Below are 17,659 nucleotides of genomic sequence, written 5' to 3'. Positions count from 1 at the left end.
TATTTTTTAATTTTTTTGAGTAAAAAAATTAAAAATAGTTAATATTGTTAATTATTAATAATCATTTCTTAAAACAAAATTAAAGTTAAAGCTTATTTTTTTTTTTAACCAATCATGTGGTGACACGTGTAAATTAAACTTAAAAAATTACTAACTTAACCGATTACAGGTCACTTGGGACCATCGAAAGTGACCATTAAGAGCAGATGCCCCAAAGTTGAGATTATTCTTGACAATTTTTCCTAGTTATTATTGTACAATTTTTTTTTAAGAGAATCTCATTAAAGTAAAAATTTCTCTTGAACTAAAATTTGGCTATCTTTGTAAAATTAAAAAAAAAAGGGGGATTTCTCAAAGCACAAGTATAGGAGACTTTTTGATTTCGAATTCAGGTTCAATGGACATTTCGGTTTGGTGGCTCATTTTGGAATTGCAGGCGGCTGTTGAATCTTTTTTGGTGTGTCAAATTAGTAAAATTCCTCGGTCCTGGGTTTCTCCGGCTCACTGGTTAGCTGGTTGTGCTCGACGATAACAATTGTTGTTTAGTTTGTTTCTTACTATTGTAGTTAGATTTTTTCTTTATAGCTATTTTGTTAAAAAAAAAAAAAAAAAAAAGGGGGGGGGGGGGGGGGGGGGGGGGGAAAGAGGAGACTAGGAGTTATTAGTCCCCTAATCTAAATTCAAGCTTTACCCAAAATCCTCACGTCACAAAATTTATCTCAGAACTTCATCTTCTTCCTCTAAACTTCCACCACTTTCTTTCTTTCTTTCTTCTATAATTTTAAAATAAAAAACATCTTCAAATTAAGACAAATTTGCCATAAATAAAATTGAAATGTCAAAGAAAGGAGGTGGAGCTGGGCTTCAAAAGGATGCACCTTGGAGGGCTTCTCAAGGGAAACCCATTCCCAAAATTCACCATTCCCCTGTTCTTCGCATTCCCCAAAATCCCTTTTCCAATTACGCTGCTTCCATTATGAGGGTATCATTGTCTTTCGTTTTTCCCTTAATTTTTCTGGGTTTTTTCTTTCACAAAATTTTATCTATGAATTTGGGATGAAAGTTGGGTTGTAATTTTGTTAGTTATTTAGCTATTTTTTTCATGTAATTTGATTTGCAGGATTCAAATCCAGTGGGAAATGGGTTAGCCGTTGATGCTGTATTGGAGTCTGCAGGACCAGATTGCATTGTTCCTGGTCAGGCTACACCTGTTAAATTGCTTGGTTTAAAGGTGTTTTTTCTGTTTATTACTTTGAGTTTTTTTTTTTATTCTGATTAATTAACTTCCTATTTAATCAATTATTGATGTTTTACTGTTAACCTCTTTGATAAATGTTCAAAAATATATCAAGATTTTGCAATTTTATGTTCAACAATTATGACTGTATATAACTTTATGTATTGGTTTTGTTAAAAATTACTAATGATGTACGCTTCGTATTTAATAAGGACATAGATTGAGAGTTTGTCGTGCACAATATTAGAAAATAAGTTAGGTTTTTGTCTATTTGATATAACTTTGTTATGGAGTTCTTTTTGTTTTATGTACAATGTGTGGAGTTGTGGGAAAATCCCCTTCCCTTGTTTGTTGTATAGTACTTTCTTCTTATATGGCGATGATAGATATCTTTAAGGCACTATTTTTGTCTCAATGGATTGGTGTATTGATGACTTCGTGTATGCTTCGAATAGTGAAGTGATGATAATCATAAAGCTACGTCAAAAGGATCACCAAAATATCTTGAGGTGTTATGTAATTGGATTAGTAATAAGGTAGTATGATCTCCAAATAACATTTGCTTGGTGTTTTCTACAGCCTCTAATAAGTGATTAGTAGGAGGATTACAAAAAGGTACACATTAAAGATCCCAGTTACTGGGAGTTTGAGGTGAAAGCACCTCTCAAGTTGAATGTAATTTGTTTCGGTTTTAAGATATGGAAATTGAATGTAAATTTGAGTAGTGTAAAACACATGCATAAAGTTGCATCATATTTTTTTATCCATGTGTGTCTTTGTAGTTTGTTCAATGAATTTGACATGCTTATGTTTTTTCCATTATAGCTATAGTTAACTGAAGTTAGAAAATGTTTTGAGGCTATGTTTTAAGGAAAGGTTGGATGCAGTTTCTGTCCACCACTAATTTTCTGTTGTTCAAATTTGTTTATTTCTGAGAAAAGTTAGCTTGTATCAAACAAAACAAAGCTGTACACCATACACCCATTGATCCAGATATGCTGTGGAAATCACAAAATCAATTGAGGAGGGAGATTAGTTTCCATGGATCCAATTATGCTTGGGATATTACAAAAAATTAGTTGAGGAGAGAGATTAAGTTTCTCACATATGTATCAATACTCCATATTAGCTGTCAACACCAAGCCATAATACAATATTTAAGTATTTAACCCCTGTAGCCGAGTCCGTGTGTCCTAATTTTTTTGGATCTTCCACACCGGATGCTCAGATCAGTACCCATATTCGACACTCCTAGGTGAGTCCATGTAACATGGATTTAGCATATTAATGAATCAAAGAATATCTCTATTAAAGTATACTGCTACCTATTTTGCTTTAAAATATCATCTTTCTGTAGTTTCGCATGTAACGCATGTAATTGTCGTTACATGCAGTGACAATCTAGCTGTCTCATATTCCATATCGTGGTTTAATATCTTGCTTTACCTCACTGTATTGTAACCATTGAGTCTTATTAAGCTTGGAACCCATATCATAGCACCTTTTCTAGCTTGTTTCAAAACAATTTTAAATTTGTTCTTTATGCTCTCTCGAACCATTCAAATCTGATATTCTATCAACTTATCAAGGCAGACATTCTTTCTGTAGTAATTTTATAACACGGTGAGCCAACAGATAATATCAAGCCTCCTTTGATGCTATTTCCTCTTGGCCAAGCTTTCCATAAAGTCTCGAACCATTTTCTTTTTCCCATACAATTCTTGCTTTGGAAGGCCTTGTTCCAAGCCAGCACTTCCTTAAGTCCTAGACCTCCTTCCTTCCTGTCATAGTTACATTGCTTCAGGCCACTAATCTATCTCTGTTAGTCTCAAGTTCATTCTATAAAAATAACTAGCTAAAGCTTAAACTAAACAATGGCAAGAATACTGCACCAGAAATATTGAGTTCCACTTAAAACCTAATGTATTTCCCCAGCCTGCATTCTGGTTTTAATGCTAGAAATTAAGCTTACACTGTCTGCTCTCCTTAGTTAGTAGGGCGTAAAGGGAACTCTTGATTTCCAGGTGGGTAATATCCCCTGATTGTAGCCAGGAAGCTAAACTGATTTCTGTCATGTCTTCGTATTGATGTCCCCAATAAACATCAAACTTCGTCAAGGCTTCCCTAAGTTTGCAGCTGAATATAACTTTTGTTTACTATCAATTATCTACTCATTCTCATATCTGTGATGGGCCAGCTTGAGTTCTTAACATCCTCAATGACTTGTAAAACCCTGGTTTTCTGATTATCCTTTGAACTCTCTTGAGACAAAACTCCATTACCAATACAAAGAGATAAGAAGAGGCTCCCTACCTCTTTAGCTCCTTGGATATAGAATTCCATTTTCCCTATGACTATATTGAGAACTTGGCAGAGCTGAAACGAAGCATGTCACAAAACAGTTGGGGAAGTGATGGCTTGTTATTGATACTTGTAGAAAGAGAGAAGTCTGAAATCCTTAAGATGAGCAAGGTTATAAGTATCTGAAATCAGTCAAGTTGAATTGTTATCAACTTGAATACAGAGCTTCCTGCTGAAAAAAAGAATGGTTTCAGTGATTTCCTCTGCATTATGCCAGCAATTGTTGAACGTGTGAAACCCATCTGCCTATGAATCCATATTGTCGCTCATAGAAAAAACTAAAAAAGGCTTCTTGATCTCCCTGCCTTAGATTGGTTTGATGAGTTATGCTCTTATTCTTGGGTAGCATTTATCTGTGGCACTTGCCTTGTTTTCGAAAAGCCTCCAAATAGATCTTATTGAAATGTCACTATGTCTTCCTATCTTCTGTTATCAGTGAGCTTTCTACCAGCATCATTTTTCAGCATATATTGATTGAGAGGTTTATCTTTGCTTAGCAGAAGTGTAAAAAAGGAGAAGCATATATCTTCAAGTCTTAGACATTTGACATAAGGCTGTTATCTGATAAGGTTGTTCCAAAGCTTCTGTTTAAGCTTAAAGCTTTTCTTGATGGATATTTCAGCAATAAATCTTTCTTTGAGTTCATGGGGTTCAAACTAGAGATGTACACCTGTAATCTCGTAACAGAGTGGCATGGGGTTCCAACTTTGAGTTCAAGGTTAGGACGTCTGTTGGCTCTAATGGAATGAATTCCAATGGATGGCAGTTCACGGATTGCAGCTTTCCCACAATAGCAGTTTATTACGACTTCCAAGTGGGGGTGGGGGGGGGGGGGGGGGGGGAGGAGGACTGTGTTCTGTTTTAAGTCCTTTGACATCTATTGCATGTATTTGTGCTGCTTAACTTTATCTTCAGCCTTGTTTGTTTTTTTCATGAGGTCTAATTTGTTGGGGTTTGTGCCCTAAAATCAAAAGATTTGCTTATTAGTGAGAGAATTTGTCTTTTAACACCTTCTCTCATATCTTTAGTAATCAAATTGTTGCTAACGACCTGTTGCACTTCATCCTTATTATTTGCTTCTAGATGGGGCAAGGTTGCTTTGTGCAGATTATATTTTCTTGGTGTTCCCTTTTTTTATATCTTAAACCTTAATCTGTTGATTATAATGGTCTTTTTCTAGTTTTGCATGTCATCCTCACCCTTATGTTTGCATTTTGCTATGTGTTCAGGTGTGGCCTATAGAAGTTGACTTGAAATTCATGGAGCCAGTTGGGCGGGAACTCAAGAATATTGGGAAGGTAAAATACTAAATCATTCTTAGTTACGATAGCTATATATATATCCTCTACTTTTGTCCCCGAGTTTCATTTATTAAACTTTGCTATTCTTAAGTTTTATCTAAGGCATAATTTGTCTATATGGAACATACCTAGGTTGCTGTGTGGTTATAGTTTCAGATGTCAACCATTTAAAGTATTTTGAGGTGGGCTAGTTCCTATTCTATATCTTTGTGAGTTGAAAGTATTACGTGGAGATTTGTAGTCAGGAATAGTGTACTTTAGGGGAAATTGTTGCAGAATTGTTTCAGAGAGGAAACAACCTGGTTAGAGGTTTTATAACTTTTATTGTTAGTAGTGAGGATTAGCCGATTCCTGGTTAGTTGGTGGTGACTTCTAATATGTTGGTTAGTTTAAGCATCCTCATAGAAAAATGATCTCAAATTCTGTGAGTATGGGAGACTTGCTTATGGATAATTGGATTTATTTGGCCTTCATTTTAAAATATTTGCTGCACCTCTATTCTTCGTATGCCATGTATCGGAAGAAAATAGTGGGAGGTCATGTACAGCATGCCTATGTGGCTCTACTTATAGTTGTTGAAGGATTGACTGTAGTTTATAAGGCTTGTTTTGCTGTTCCCCAAGGGTTAAGACTCAAGAATGCATATGTAGTGTTGGCATGGTGACTAACCCTCTTAACAATATAATCTCGAGTTAAAAGTGGCGTGAATAATTTGATTTGAAGATATTGCTTCTTTTTCATAGGACGCTAACAATTTTTTATAAAATATTGCTGAAAACTTGTTGGGGCAGAGGCAGTGATCCTTCTGAATAGAGGGGGGGGGGGGGGGGGGGGAATGTTGATCCAGTCGGAAGGACCTTGGCCAAGATTTTAGGTCTCAACACAGGAGTTGGAATCGAGTGTTCTTAAGCCACTGATTTTTCTCTCTTATTGAAGATTGATTAAGTTTCATTGCTGATAGATGCAAAGCAAACCATTCCATTCGCATATGATATTTGCTCTATGCAGCAGAAGTTTCACTTCTCTATTCTCTATGCTACAAAAAAAATATGTATCACATAACAGAGAAAGAATCATGTGCTCAGTCTTTGTAACCTTCATGTATTTATTGGAGTTTTTCATCATCTTGTTTAGCCAGCCAGCTTCATTTTTTGTATCGACCCCCCCCCCCCCCCCCCCAAGGCAACAACCACTTATTAGATTATTTAGATACTGTTGCAATTAGAAACAAGCAAACAGCCTCTGTATGCAGTTTTTGTGTATTTCGTGCTATTGGCTGAACTTCTATTGATGGCTGTGTATGCAGTTTATGGATTCAGCGGTGGATCTGATGAACAAGTCATTCATTGATCGTTGATAATTATTTAACATTGAGAAATAAGAATTATTGCGGAGGTCCCATCTTATTGGCTGACTCTTGGTTGTCGGTACTGCATATTTTTTTCAAGTAGATGAGCTGTGGGTTACAAAGCTGAAGATAACCTGTCAGGTATACTTGAATAGGCTTTTGGGTTTCATTGTGGAGTTACTTGTTTATCTGTGTCATCTGTCAAATATTTTTCTCAGCGTGATTTTACATAAATGTAATATGCTATTATTTGAATTACGATGGTGAAATTTTGTTGGTAAATATGTTTTTTGTCCTGAATTACTAGAAATCTTTTTATTACTCCGTATTATTATAAAGCAATCACTTATGCCCTAAATATCATAATCTCCTTTTAAATATACCAAATGTTTTTGTTGAAGAGAATGAGTTGCTGTATTGTTGATTTAAAATGTCTAGATTAAGTAAACTCCTTGACTCCTTGTAGGTCGTTCCCATTTTTGGTTTATGGGTAGTTTTGGGTGGTGTAAGGGTGCCCTAATTATGGGAGGAGTGTTTGCAATTCCTGTCTTCGATTCTGACACAGGTTCTTGCAAGATGAGGGTGTGGGTTCTAAGGGAAGAGCCTCCGATGTCCAAGTTAGTACTTAAATAGTATACCTCGTACATTTGAAATTACTCAGGGAGTGAGTTTTCTTCTTGTAAGGATGACCTCCTTTACTTTTGCTCTTGAGGGGTAATAGACTTATTCACTTATAGTAACAATTTGGGCGTTGATAATCTATGTGGGTTTCCTTTTTCGGTTCAGTCATAATGTTTGTTGACATCATGATATAATTGGCTTATATATGAGCTTTGGTATGTTAGGCCAAAATGTTACTCCGTTTTTTTAAACTTATTTTTTGGCAATGAGCAAAGAAAAAGGGTAGCCTGCTTTCCTGGCTTGTTTTGGCAAATTGGGACTTTTGTGAGTGCCAGCTATATTGACTACATTGCAAAGTAGTTTGGGCTATGAAAAGTGTTTTTTTTTTTTTTTTTTTTAATCTACCTTTGGTATTTGGGAATGAGAGTTTGAACAATATAGATTGGGATTAGGAATTGGAATTTGCAGCTGGGAATCTATAAAAATAAGACCAATATTTACAAAATTATCCATACTAGATTTCTCCCTCTCTCTCTCTCTCTTTTTTTTTTTTTTTTTTTTTTTTTTTGTCAAAGATACTAGATTTCTCCTCTTACCCATTCCTTAATGGCATTTTAGTCATTTTTCACCTCTCAATCCTCATCCTCATCCTCTAATACTTTGATCCCTTGGTAATATTTTGTTGGGAAACGAGGGCATATATTCCCAAATGCGAACCTCTTTCCCGGTCTCTAGTCTCAAACCATGAAACAAACATGTGAGCTCGTTCTACTCGTCCTAAACTCCCATGTACCAAACAACCCGCTTGGATTCTTAGAAAGAGCAGTACTTGATTACGATGGCTGCTACTACATTACGACCCACTGACCTTTTAATCTATAAAGGGGTATCTGGTCAAATTCATCCCCTTTCTTTTTCCTGATTACATTACGTTGGTGGTGACTGGTGAGTCTGGTGACTACAAAGTACACAGCAAAGGCGGCTGCTATAAAACAATTACGGGTTTAGGCGTCTACCACTGCTATAAAACCCGTTTATTTTGGTTAGATTTGCCCCTTAACCATGTTTGAAAGTCGAAGAGCTAGCTATCTACTCTAACCTCATATCTCAGTTAGTCCCAATTAACATCATGGGTTGAAATTAACAATTATAATTCAACATGATAAATATAACACGACAAATACAATATATTAAGGAGGCACAATGACTACTACCATTATTGAATATGTTTGGATAGGCAATGATCTTGGAATTCCAATCTCTAATAACACAATTTCACAAGCAATACCCTAGCTAACTCATCAAATAAATCCATTTCAGATAATTTCCTAATAAAGGAATGATGGAAGCACATAAGATCAGATTTAGTAGATTCGATATTAGCTCTTCAAATCGCCAGTGGCTCATCATTCATTGAATATTATCCTAAGCTATCTTATCTCATTTTATAATTTCTTACACTTTCATATCATATGTTAGGATTAAACAATATGATTTAAAGTGTCAAGTGGACTACCAAATATACGCAATCTTTAAAGAGCTGCGGAGCTTACATCACTTAATTAAGTACCTAAGCACACGAAAAACTCGCTAATTAACATTAAATTACACAACATCAATAGCCAAAAGCGACAATGGATGATGCAAAAAGGAAGCTAATCTAATAATGTTTATGTACTAGTCCATGTCCAAAAGATGACATACTAGATAATTAATGTATGATTATCATCATGAGTTCAATTTGAGCCAATTGGGTACCTTTTTATTTATGTATTCATATTAATTTGGGTGTTAATCCACCTATAATTGCTGCCAGGTAAGATTACTGAGTCTTAAAAGTTTTTTTGTGATGTTCTTTGCCATTATTTCATTAGTATAAATAGCTAAACTAGCTCTTAGCAAAGCATCTTCATCTACGAGTTCAATTTCTTTAGACGATTCATAGTCATTGTTTGCTACTATCATAGATATTTGTTTTGTTAACAGTTAACCAACAATGGGGGAAGAAAATCTACGCAAGGGACCTTGGTACGAAGAGGAAGATGAGCGACTCAAAACTTTTGTCGCGGTTTTGGGTGCACGGCGATGGGATACAGTAGCTAAGATATCAGGTTAGTGTTTGCTAATGCATCATTGTAAATGATATTGGTTCATGAAGTATTATTAAAACTCCTTTGTCGTTTATATTTATCTCATATAGTCATATTAGAAAATCAAAAATGAAAATACCACTTTATATGTCACTGGAAGTACTCTTATGATCACTAATTGATTTTAGTATGAAACTTTACACTTGTAAGTAAATGGATCAATATCTCTTCTTTATTAGATTGTGTACCCAATTCTCGTTCTAAATAAATAAAACTATCTATCTACGAGTATTGTTGACATGGATGATTTACATTTTATATTTCAATGTTTTGCAGGGTTAAGTAGGAGTGGGAAAAGCTGTAGGTTAAGATGGTTGAACTATCTTCGGCCTTGTCTAAAGCATGGCTCTATAACTTCACAAGAGGAGTTGCTAATACTTCAGCTACATCAGAGATGGGGTAACAAGTAAGTTTTATGTTTTAAATATCTTTGAAAGTGTGTTCGACAAAATTTTTAAAATGTCACATGTTTTATGTTTGATTACCTACATCATATCAAAACATTACTAATTCCAAATCGCATATGTTACAAGTAGTTTAGTTAATATTTTGTGAAAACTACCAAAATAACCTTTTAGTAGAGCACGTATCATCCTTGGTCAATCCTTGCCATAGTTTTTATGTATCCACTTTTGATTTCTAACGTTTCTTTATTGGATCACTTTCACCAATCGCCATGCCTATGAAACGTTCGCCTTTTTATGGCCATTACGTATTTAACTTGTAAGGATTATTTCTACGAATTTTCATGTGGAAAATTATTAAATTGATTTAAATTGTTTTGTGATAGATGGGCTAAGATTGCTCGAAGATTGCCAGGAAGAACTGACAACGAGGTGAAGAATTACTGGAGAACTCATCTGAGGAAGAAAATGCAAATGCAATTTTCATTATTGAACCACTCAATCTCATCCCCTACACGTAACGTTTCATCGTCTATAGAAACATCTTCTTCAAGTGAGGAAACAAACAACTATTCCAATCGGTTAGATATGTTGATCCAAGAAGGCAATATGATCACTCCACAAATAAGTAGTAACAATACTAACACGAAATCTACCGATGAAAACATTGAAGCCATAACTAGTAATTATTATGTTGATTGTAATGACAAAGTGAAGGGACTATCAGATTGTATGAACACGAACTTGTGTTATACAAACCGATTATCCGATTGCATGATCACAAGCTCGCCTTACGAAAACCGGGTATCGGATTGGTTGAACACGGTATCAAGGGATGTGGATCAAACTGATAAATACAATCCAGGGTGTTGGGAGATAAGCGATGGTTTACCAGATTTATGTTTAAGTTATCCAACGACGTGGTGTATTGAAGATGCTAGTGCATGGGATTTCCTAGATACCACGTGGGATATGGATTTGTTTAATTAATGTAAATCATCTATACTTTTTTTATATATTAAAAAGCTTGCTAAAAAAATTTTATGTGTCGCATGATACTCTATTCTCATGAAATTATTCAATGTACATGCCGGCTTGCGGCTTTTCAATTAAAAAGTTAAGTGTTAGTACAATGTTGTAAACACGTGATCTATAGAATGAAAAATGAAAATATAGCAATCACCACATCAATATTAATTAGTTCTTTGAGGGAAATCAAATCAAAATAATGGAAACTATCATTTCATTTCAAATGATGGAATTGTCTCAAATTGCTTGTTTGGGAATTATAAGTAGGAAAAATTGTCCGGAATAATCCGACCTTTGGGCCGTCCGCTAAAAATAATCCCACCTTTGGATTATTTTTAAATAATCCGACCTTTATACCCAATCCACTCTCAATGGTCCCAAGTAAATTGAAACCGGTTAAACAGGTTACTACTTGTGAGTTGGGATTGTTTATACACGTGTCACCACGTGATTGGTCAAAAATTTAAAAAATAATAATAAATAAAAACAATTGAAAAATTAAAAAAAAAAAAAAAAAGGCTACCCTCTCCGGCAGACCTACCACCGGAACCACCTCCTTACCCAGCCACCCACCTCCCCACCCAGCCTACCCACCGAAATCGTCCCGGCCCCCTTCCCTAGCCCACCACCTGAACCCCATCCTTTCCCATTCCTAGCACCGAATAATAGTACCCATCACGACCATCAGGAGAATCGAAACATTGCCGAAATACCATCTCCCTTGAGATTTCGGGGTTGGAAAAGGGGAGGTGGTGGGATTTCGGGACTTAGGAAGGGAAGTATGTTGGCTTCGGGCGATTGGGCTAGGTAGGAGAGGTGGTTTCGTCGTTTCGTTGGTGGGCTAGGGAAGGGGGGTGGTCGAAATCGGGGAGGATAGAATTGATGGGGTGACCAAAAACGTGGATGGGAATGGAGGGGATGGCCAGAATCGGGAAGAGGAAGGGAGTTGATGGCCGGAATCGGGGAGGTAGATTGTGGATGGGTAGGAGGGACGCCGGTGGCAGGGGTGGCTGCCGTAATCTGGGCTAGGGTTTTATTTTTATTTTTATTTTTCTGTTTTTTATTTAATTTTATTTCTTTTCCTATTTTTATTTCTATATTTTTTTTGACCAATTATTGGCTGACACTTGTCAAGTAACTTGTAATAACAAGTTGGATGACCGGTTAGGACCATTTAAAGCGGAAGAGGTATAAAAGTCGGATTATTTCAAAATAATCCAAAGGTGGGATTATTTTTAGCAAACGGCCCAAAGGTCGGATTATTCCGGGCAATTTTTCCTTATAAGTATTTGCATTGGATATCACCCAAATCCAGTCTTTGAATATTTCATTTAAATTTTCAGAATTTTAAATCCAGCTTTAATACATGTCATTTCAAATCCACTGTTGCCTTCACCACCGTTGCCATTGTCGACACGCCCGCTTGCAACTTCTTGACATTGTAAATCCTTCACTATTGCCTTCACCTTCTAAAAATGGGTTTCAATACTAAGGCATTTCAATAAAGTACTCCCTCTTATTTTAATTTCTGGTTTATATGATTTATTTCATTTCTTAGTTAGAGCATAATTTTTAGAGAGAGAAAAACATAGGCATGCAAATTTGAAATTCCATGGCCTCAAAATACATAGTGACTTAATCATAGTTTCAAAATACATAGTGAATTCAAAAATATTAATTTGAAATTTCTAAGTTTATCCGAACAAAGATTTTGGAATTCAATGTCTATATTTGAAATACCATATTTGAAATTCTGAATTTGAAATCAAATACTTGCATCCAAACACCACCTAAGGGGATTAGAGGGAAATAATGGAATAAAAGAAAAGGGTGTCAATTTTTAAGGTCACGTGAGAGGTCAACGTCGGAGAAAAAGTCAATTGGATTCCGACCTCAAGGTTCCCCCAAACAACAAAATCAACTTATAAGGTCCTTTTAGACCATTTTAAACACAAAAGGTTCTTCCAGACAAAATTGTGAACATGTATGCCCCTTCTAGACAAATTTCCTATTTTTAAAAATAATTTTCAAATAGCATGCATTCACTTATTTTATGATTTAACATTTTATCATTTACAAAAAACATCATGGAAAATAACAATTCAGGAAATTGCACACTAATCAGAGTTTTAAGTAGTAAAAAATTGGAGTGAATTAGATATATAATTGTAGGGAATATTTCAAGCATTATCCTTAGCTTGAACCCCACTGTGATCATACACTAAAGTACGCGCGGTGGCGTCCAAAGGGAAAGAAGATAGAGCAAAAGAGTCGCCAACAAGTTTTAGGAACTTGTAAACCGTTCACAGGGTGAAGGTTCCACCCCTTAACAATCCAGGAGATCGTCAACTCCAATAGGTCTGGAACCATGACTGGTAGTTCAAGGATGAAGGTTCAAATCCAACCTAAAGGAGATTGAACCTGCCCTAATAATAGGCCTCTACTTTATTCTGATCGTATTCATGTGCGCTTTCTGACTAACATGCAATTAATATGATTAACCCTAAACTTGTTTATCTATGTTGGTTGAATATTAATGCACAAATATATCTATTATTGGCGATCACTTGAATTATAATCAAATTAACCCTAAACAAGATTATTAATTATCTTATTAAGCGTGATTACAAGTGTCAATTCCCTTTAAACATGCATAAAAGGTGTGATCAAGCAATAACAATAAATAAATATAATCAAGCAACATAATAATAATATTCATCACAATAATAATCATAATAATAATTATAATCAATAATCATATTAAAGCATAATAGCAAGATCCTAGGCATGATACTAACAAGATTAATAACAAATCCTAGCATGTCACTAAACATCAAAGATCAAATATATAGCTCTAACACGATACTAACATGAATATTAGGAAAGAATATAGGAAGCATCGCAGGAATCATAATAAGCATATTTGATATTATAACCTTTTCCCTAAACATGATACTAGGAAGATCAAAACACCCTAACATGACATTAGGAATTATAATAACAACCTAGACATGATTTCTATATCATAATAACAATGCAAACAATTAAAGTACTTACTTGGATACCTCGTATTTCTTTCTAATAAAAAAATACACGCGTTAGTAACTTCAATGAAAATATAAAATCAAATAATTAAATTAAATAATTGAAATAGAGATTAGGGATCAAACCCTCAGAAATTAAAACCTTTCACGTCCAGGGCGAAGGCAACTTCGAATTTGGCTAGGTGTGTCTAGATCTTGTGAATGCAGAAATTTTGTATGCAAAATGATTGGTTTAGAAAAGAGAGAGAATCAAGAAATTCTTGATGAGAGTTGATGAGAAGAATTGATGATAATTGATGATTGAAAACAGAATTTTAAGAGGGTTATTTATAGAGAAAATCAGTCGGATGAATAAAAAAACGAATCAGAGTTTCAACGAGAATAAAACTCGATTAGCGCCAGACGCTGGACATTAGCGCCAGGCGCTGAAGGTTAGCGCTAGGCGCCAAGCCTTAGCGCCAGGCGCTAATGCTTGTCGTCAGGCGCTAATAATCAGTTTCACGCGTTTTTGTTTTTATCATATCTTTTGATCCAAAAGTCCAAATAAGGCGTATAATATGTTGTTAGAAAGCTCTTGAAGTCTAATTTCCAACCCAATTAGATTCAGATTAAAATCTTTTGTAGATAAAAAGATATGGCCGAAATAGTGGAAGAGTGTCGGTTTTGGATAGAGTTTCATATTCCATTCATATCTTTTTCGTTATAGCTCGGATTTAATATTATAATATATCATTGGAAAGATAATTTCAAGATCTATCCAACCATATAAAATTTGGATAAATATTATGATGCACAAAAATAAAATATGAATATATTCTATTTCGTACAAAACAAGAATTCTTAAAAGGAGTAGTTTTATTCAATTTCAAACTCATTGAAACATAATTATCAATCCTAACTCCATTAGGATTTAAGAGAATATTCTAGAAGACTATGATTAATCCTAATAGCTTTATTAATGATAATTAATAATATGCCCTCCCCTAGATCATTGGGCCGCATATAAAAACCAAATCGGACTCAGTTTAGTATTTTGGTCATAACTTCCTCATTATTCATCGGAATTGGGCTTATAATATATCATTGGAAAGGTCTTTTCAAGCCCCATCCAACTACACTATTATTGGACCCTTATCATGGACCAAACTAAAATGGAATGCACGTTTTTCATAAATAATGTAAGAAAAGAAATATTTTCAAAAACAGAAAGAAGAGATATTTTAATAAAAACATCCTCATCACTAGACTTTTCACACTTTCGCTTTGTTCGATAATCAAATGACATGAAAGGTATTCATCACTGGGTTTGGTTTTGGGGAGACACATTTGGGTATCTACAATAATGTACCAATTTGTATGGATGAAATCGTTTGAATAGAGGTGTCAAATCGAGTACCCAGATGGAGTTTGGGTTAGCCCATGATGGGTCGGAGTGTTTGGATCGGGTACTGACGGGTCATTTTATCCTAACAAACCAATCAAGTCGGATCAAGGTTAATTAATTATATTCGAGTCAAAGGTGGGTCTAAGGTATGATCAGGTACAAATCGAATACAAGTCAAGTTGTATTCGGGTCGAGTCATATCGAGTTCAATTAAGCTCGGATTCAGATTTAATTGGGTTTTTTGGGTCAAAATGGATTTGATAGACTTTGAATCAGGTCATTTCTAATTTGGTTAGATATCAGTTCAAATCAATCATGTAATTTTAAACTCATTATAGAACTATTTTCTATACAAGTATTTTATTATCTTTCAATCCTATCAACCCCATTTTTAATTGTTAGTAGAATTTCTCTCTTCTACTAACAATTTAACATAACCTCAATTAACAACACTTTATAATCAAAATCCCACAGTCACCACTATAATAAAAAAAATAGTAAACTAATTAACTCCTAAGATTTGGGTCGGGTAAGTAGGGTTGCATGTAGTTTTGAATCGGGTAAAAAAAAGGTCGGGTAAAATGAGGTATTTTTCGGGTGTAAATGGTTTTGGGTAATTTCGCTTTGGGTTAAATCGAATCTAGGTCTTCAATTGTCGGGTTTTCTTGGTTTTAGATAAATAATGAGTCGATACCAAGTTGGGTTTGGATCATAAATTTCCGGGTAAAATCGATTTCAAATTAACTTCGGATTGATTCCAAATTAGATTTGGATGAGAACTTTTCAGGTAAAACCAGTTCGAAAGCAGTTCGGTTTCAGGTAAACCTTTCGGGCCGGGTAAGTTTTTGACACCCCTACGTTTGAATGCCAAAATTGTCCAACTGAATGAGATTGAGCACTGTTGAGGCAAATATTGTTCTTTGCTAATAAGTTAAATACTCTATCTTGTTCTACCTAACAATAATGATATTTTTTAAAAATAATTTTCAAATAGCATGCATTCACTTATTATATGATTGAACATTTTATCATATACAAAAAAAACATGGAAAATAACAATTCTGGATATTGCACATTACAGAGTTTTAAATAGGAAAATTGGAGTGAATGGGATATATGATGTACCAAAAATAATGTACCAATTTGTATGGATGAAATCGTTTGAATACCAAAATTGTCCAACTAGATGAGATTGAGCGTTGTTGAGGCAAATATTGTTCTTTGCCAACAAGTTAAATATTCTATCTTGTTCTGGAGTATTAGGTGGCTGCCCCTTGAGTTACCGGTTTCAAACATTGATAACCTTGCTAACATAACACCACAAACAATAAGGAAGCTTTTCCAAAGAAAGTAAAACAAGTTAGATTAAGTAGATAAACATATGACAAAAGCTACGAATGCATTAAAGGATAGAGTCTAGGTCTATGATTGTATAAGTTGAAGGAGAGGTTAACTCTATGATCATACAATTAGAAAAGACGAATGGTATTCAATACATTCTAAGAGAAAACTAAACTATTGCTTGGCTACTAAGCCAAAGAAAACTACGAATGCTAAGAAGAAAGCTTAAAAGAAATGAAATGCTTGTTGATGATTGATTTGTTGATATCCTTCTTTTAATCTTCATACTTCCATTTGTAGGCAAATTGGAGCAGTTATGGCTGCATCCCACAACTCTTGACGCCAACTCTTTTTAAAAATTAAATTACCTATTTTGCCTCCAAATTGGCTTTTAACATTGAGCCTTTAGATGATACTAGCCTAATTTTCATTACATCCCTATCAGTTTGGCCCGAAAGCCTTTTCCTGACTCAAATACCCAATTTGCTTGGTCAAAGTCAAGAAAAGTCAATAAAAAGTTAAAAATTTGATTTTTGGGAGTAATAAGCACTAAAAAAATCAAGAGTTTTTTATTTATTTATTTATTTTTTTTTTTGTAGTCTAATAGAGTTCTCTTTTCCTCTCTCCTTTCGGAAGAAGAATTTTGTATACCAAGGAAATCAAAACATGGAAGGCCATCAATTAGCTTCTACTATTAAGGATGATAAAAGAATGGTTAGTCCATAACGAATGGCAATCAAGAGGCAATTTAGCTGACTAAGAAGTTAGTTAACAAGCTAAGGCTTATATAGGGCAATTGATTCATTAGTTACACAATTTATACCATAGGTTACGCTCCAAAATAATTTTACAAATTAAGCAATATGTTAATTGGGGTTAGTTGTTAAATGATGCTCGCATTAATATTTTATCAAGGCAACGTCTGTATTTTAAATTTAAATGGATGAACATACCCTCGCATGTATTCAACGCTTTTATCCTTTCTAATACATTTTCTAATATTCACTCCTCCCAACAAACTACCGCTGACCCCCACTAGCCGAGGGCAAGGTCATGAATATGGTTTAAGGAATAAAAGGTTTACTTACAGAAGTATATATATGAGACTTAGGGCCTGTTCTTTTACGTTGAAATTCAGTTCAGTTTAGTTCAGTTCAATTCAGTTCTGTTCAGTTTAGTTCAGTTCAGTTCAGCTCCTAATTTCCTTCTCTTATAAAATATTCATTTCAGTTCAATTCAGCTCAGTTCAGCTCAGTTCAGTTCAGATAAGTTCAGTTCAGCTGAGTTAAGTCAATGAGAACAGGCCCTTAGTAACAAAATATACATGATCAAATATAAGTAAGATACTATTTTATTGGAATAGGAAAATCTAGAGATTTAATATATATAAGGTAAGATAATTAAATCAATCAAAATTCATTTTATTTTACAGATTTTCA

The 17,659-nt window shown here is 34.6% G+C and overlaps 2 protein-coding genes across 2 annotated transcripts; both read left to right on the top strand.

The window, feature by feature from the left end:
• Window positions 1-665: 665 nt before the first annotated feature.
• LOC145611994 (uncharacterized) lies at window positions 666-6,547 on the top strand. Its single transcript, XM_081667379.1, has 4 exons — window positions 666-982; window positions 1,121-1,231; window positions 4,828-4,896; window positions 6,206-6,547. Exons 1-4 carry the CDS (start codon window positions 836-838, stop codon window positions 6,254-6,256), a joined length of 378 nt encoding a protein of 125 aa, XP_081523505.1. The 5' UTR covers window positions 666-835; the 3' UTR covers window positions 6,257-6,547.
• Window positions 6,548-8,793: 2,246 nt separating this feature from the next.
• Window positions 8,794-10,542, top strand: LOC145611984 (uncharacterized). Its single transcript, XM_081667366.1, has 3 exons — window positions 8,794-8,979; window positions 9,295-9,424; window positions 9,809-10,542. The coding sequence occupies exons 1-3, from the start codon at window positions 8,865-8,867 to the stop codon at window positions 10,410-10,412; spliced, it is 849 nt and encodes a 282-aa protein (XP_081523492.1). The 5' UTR covers window positions 8,794-8,864; the 3' UTR covers window positions 10,413-10,542.
• Window positions 10,543-17,659: the final 7,117 nt, after the last annotated feature.

Source organism: Chenopodium album, chromosome 3 (assembly GCF_948465745.1).
Source record: "Chenopodium album chromosome 3, dcCheAlbu1.1, whole genome shotgun sequence".
NCBI classification, from domain to species: Eukaryota; Viridiplantae; Streptophyta; class Magnoliopsida; order Caryophyllales; family Amaranthaceae; genus Chenopodium; species Chenopodium album.
This window is presented reverse-complemented; position numbering and strand designations above follow the sequence as displayed.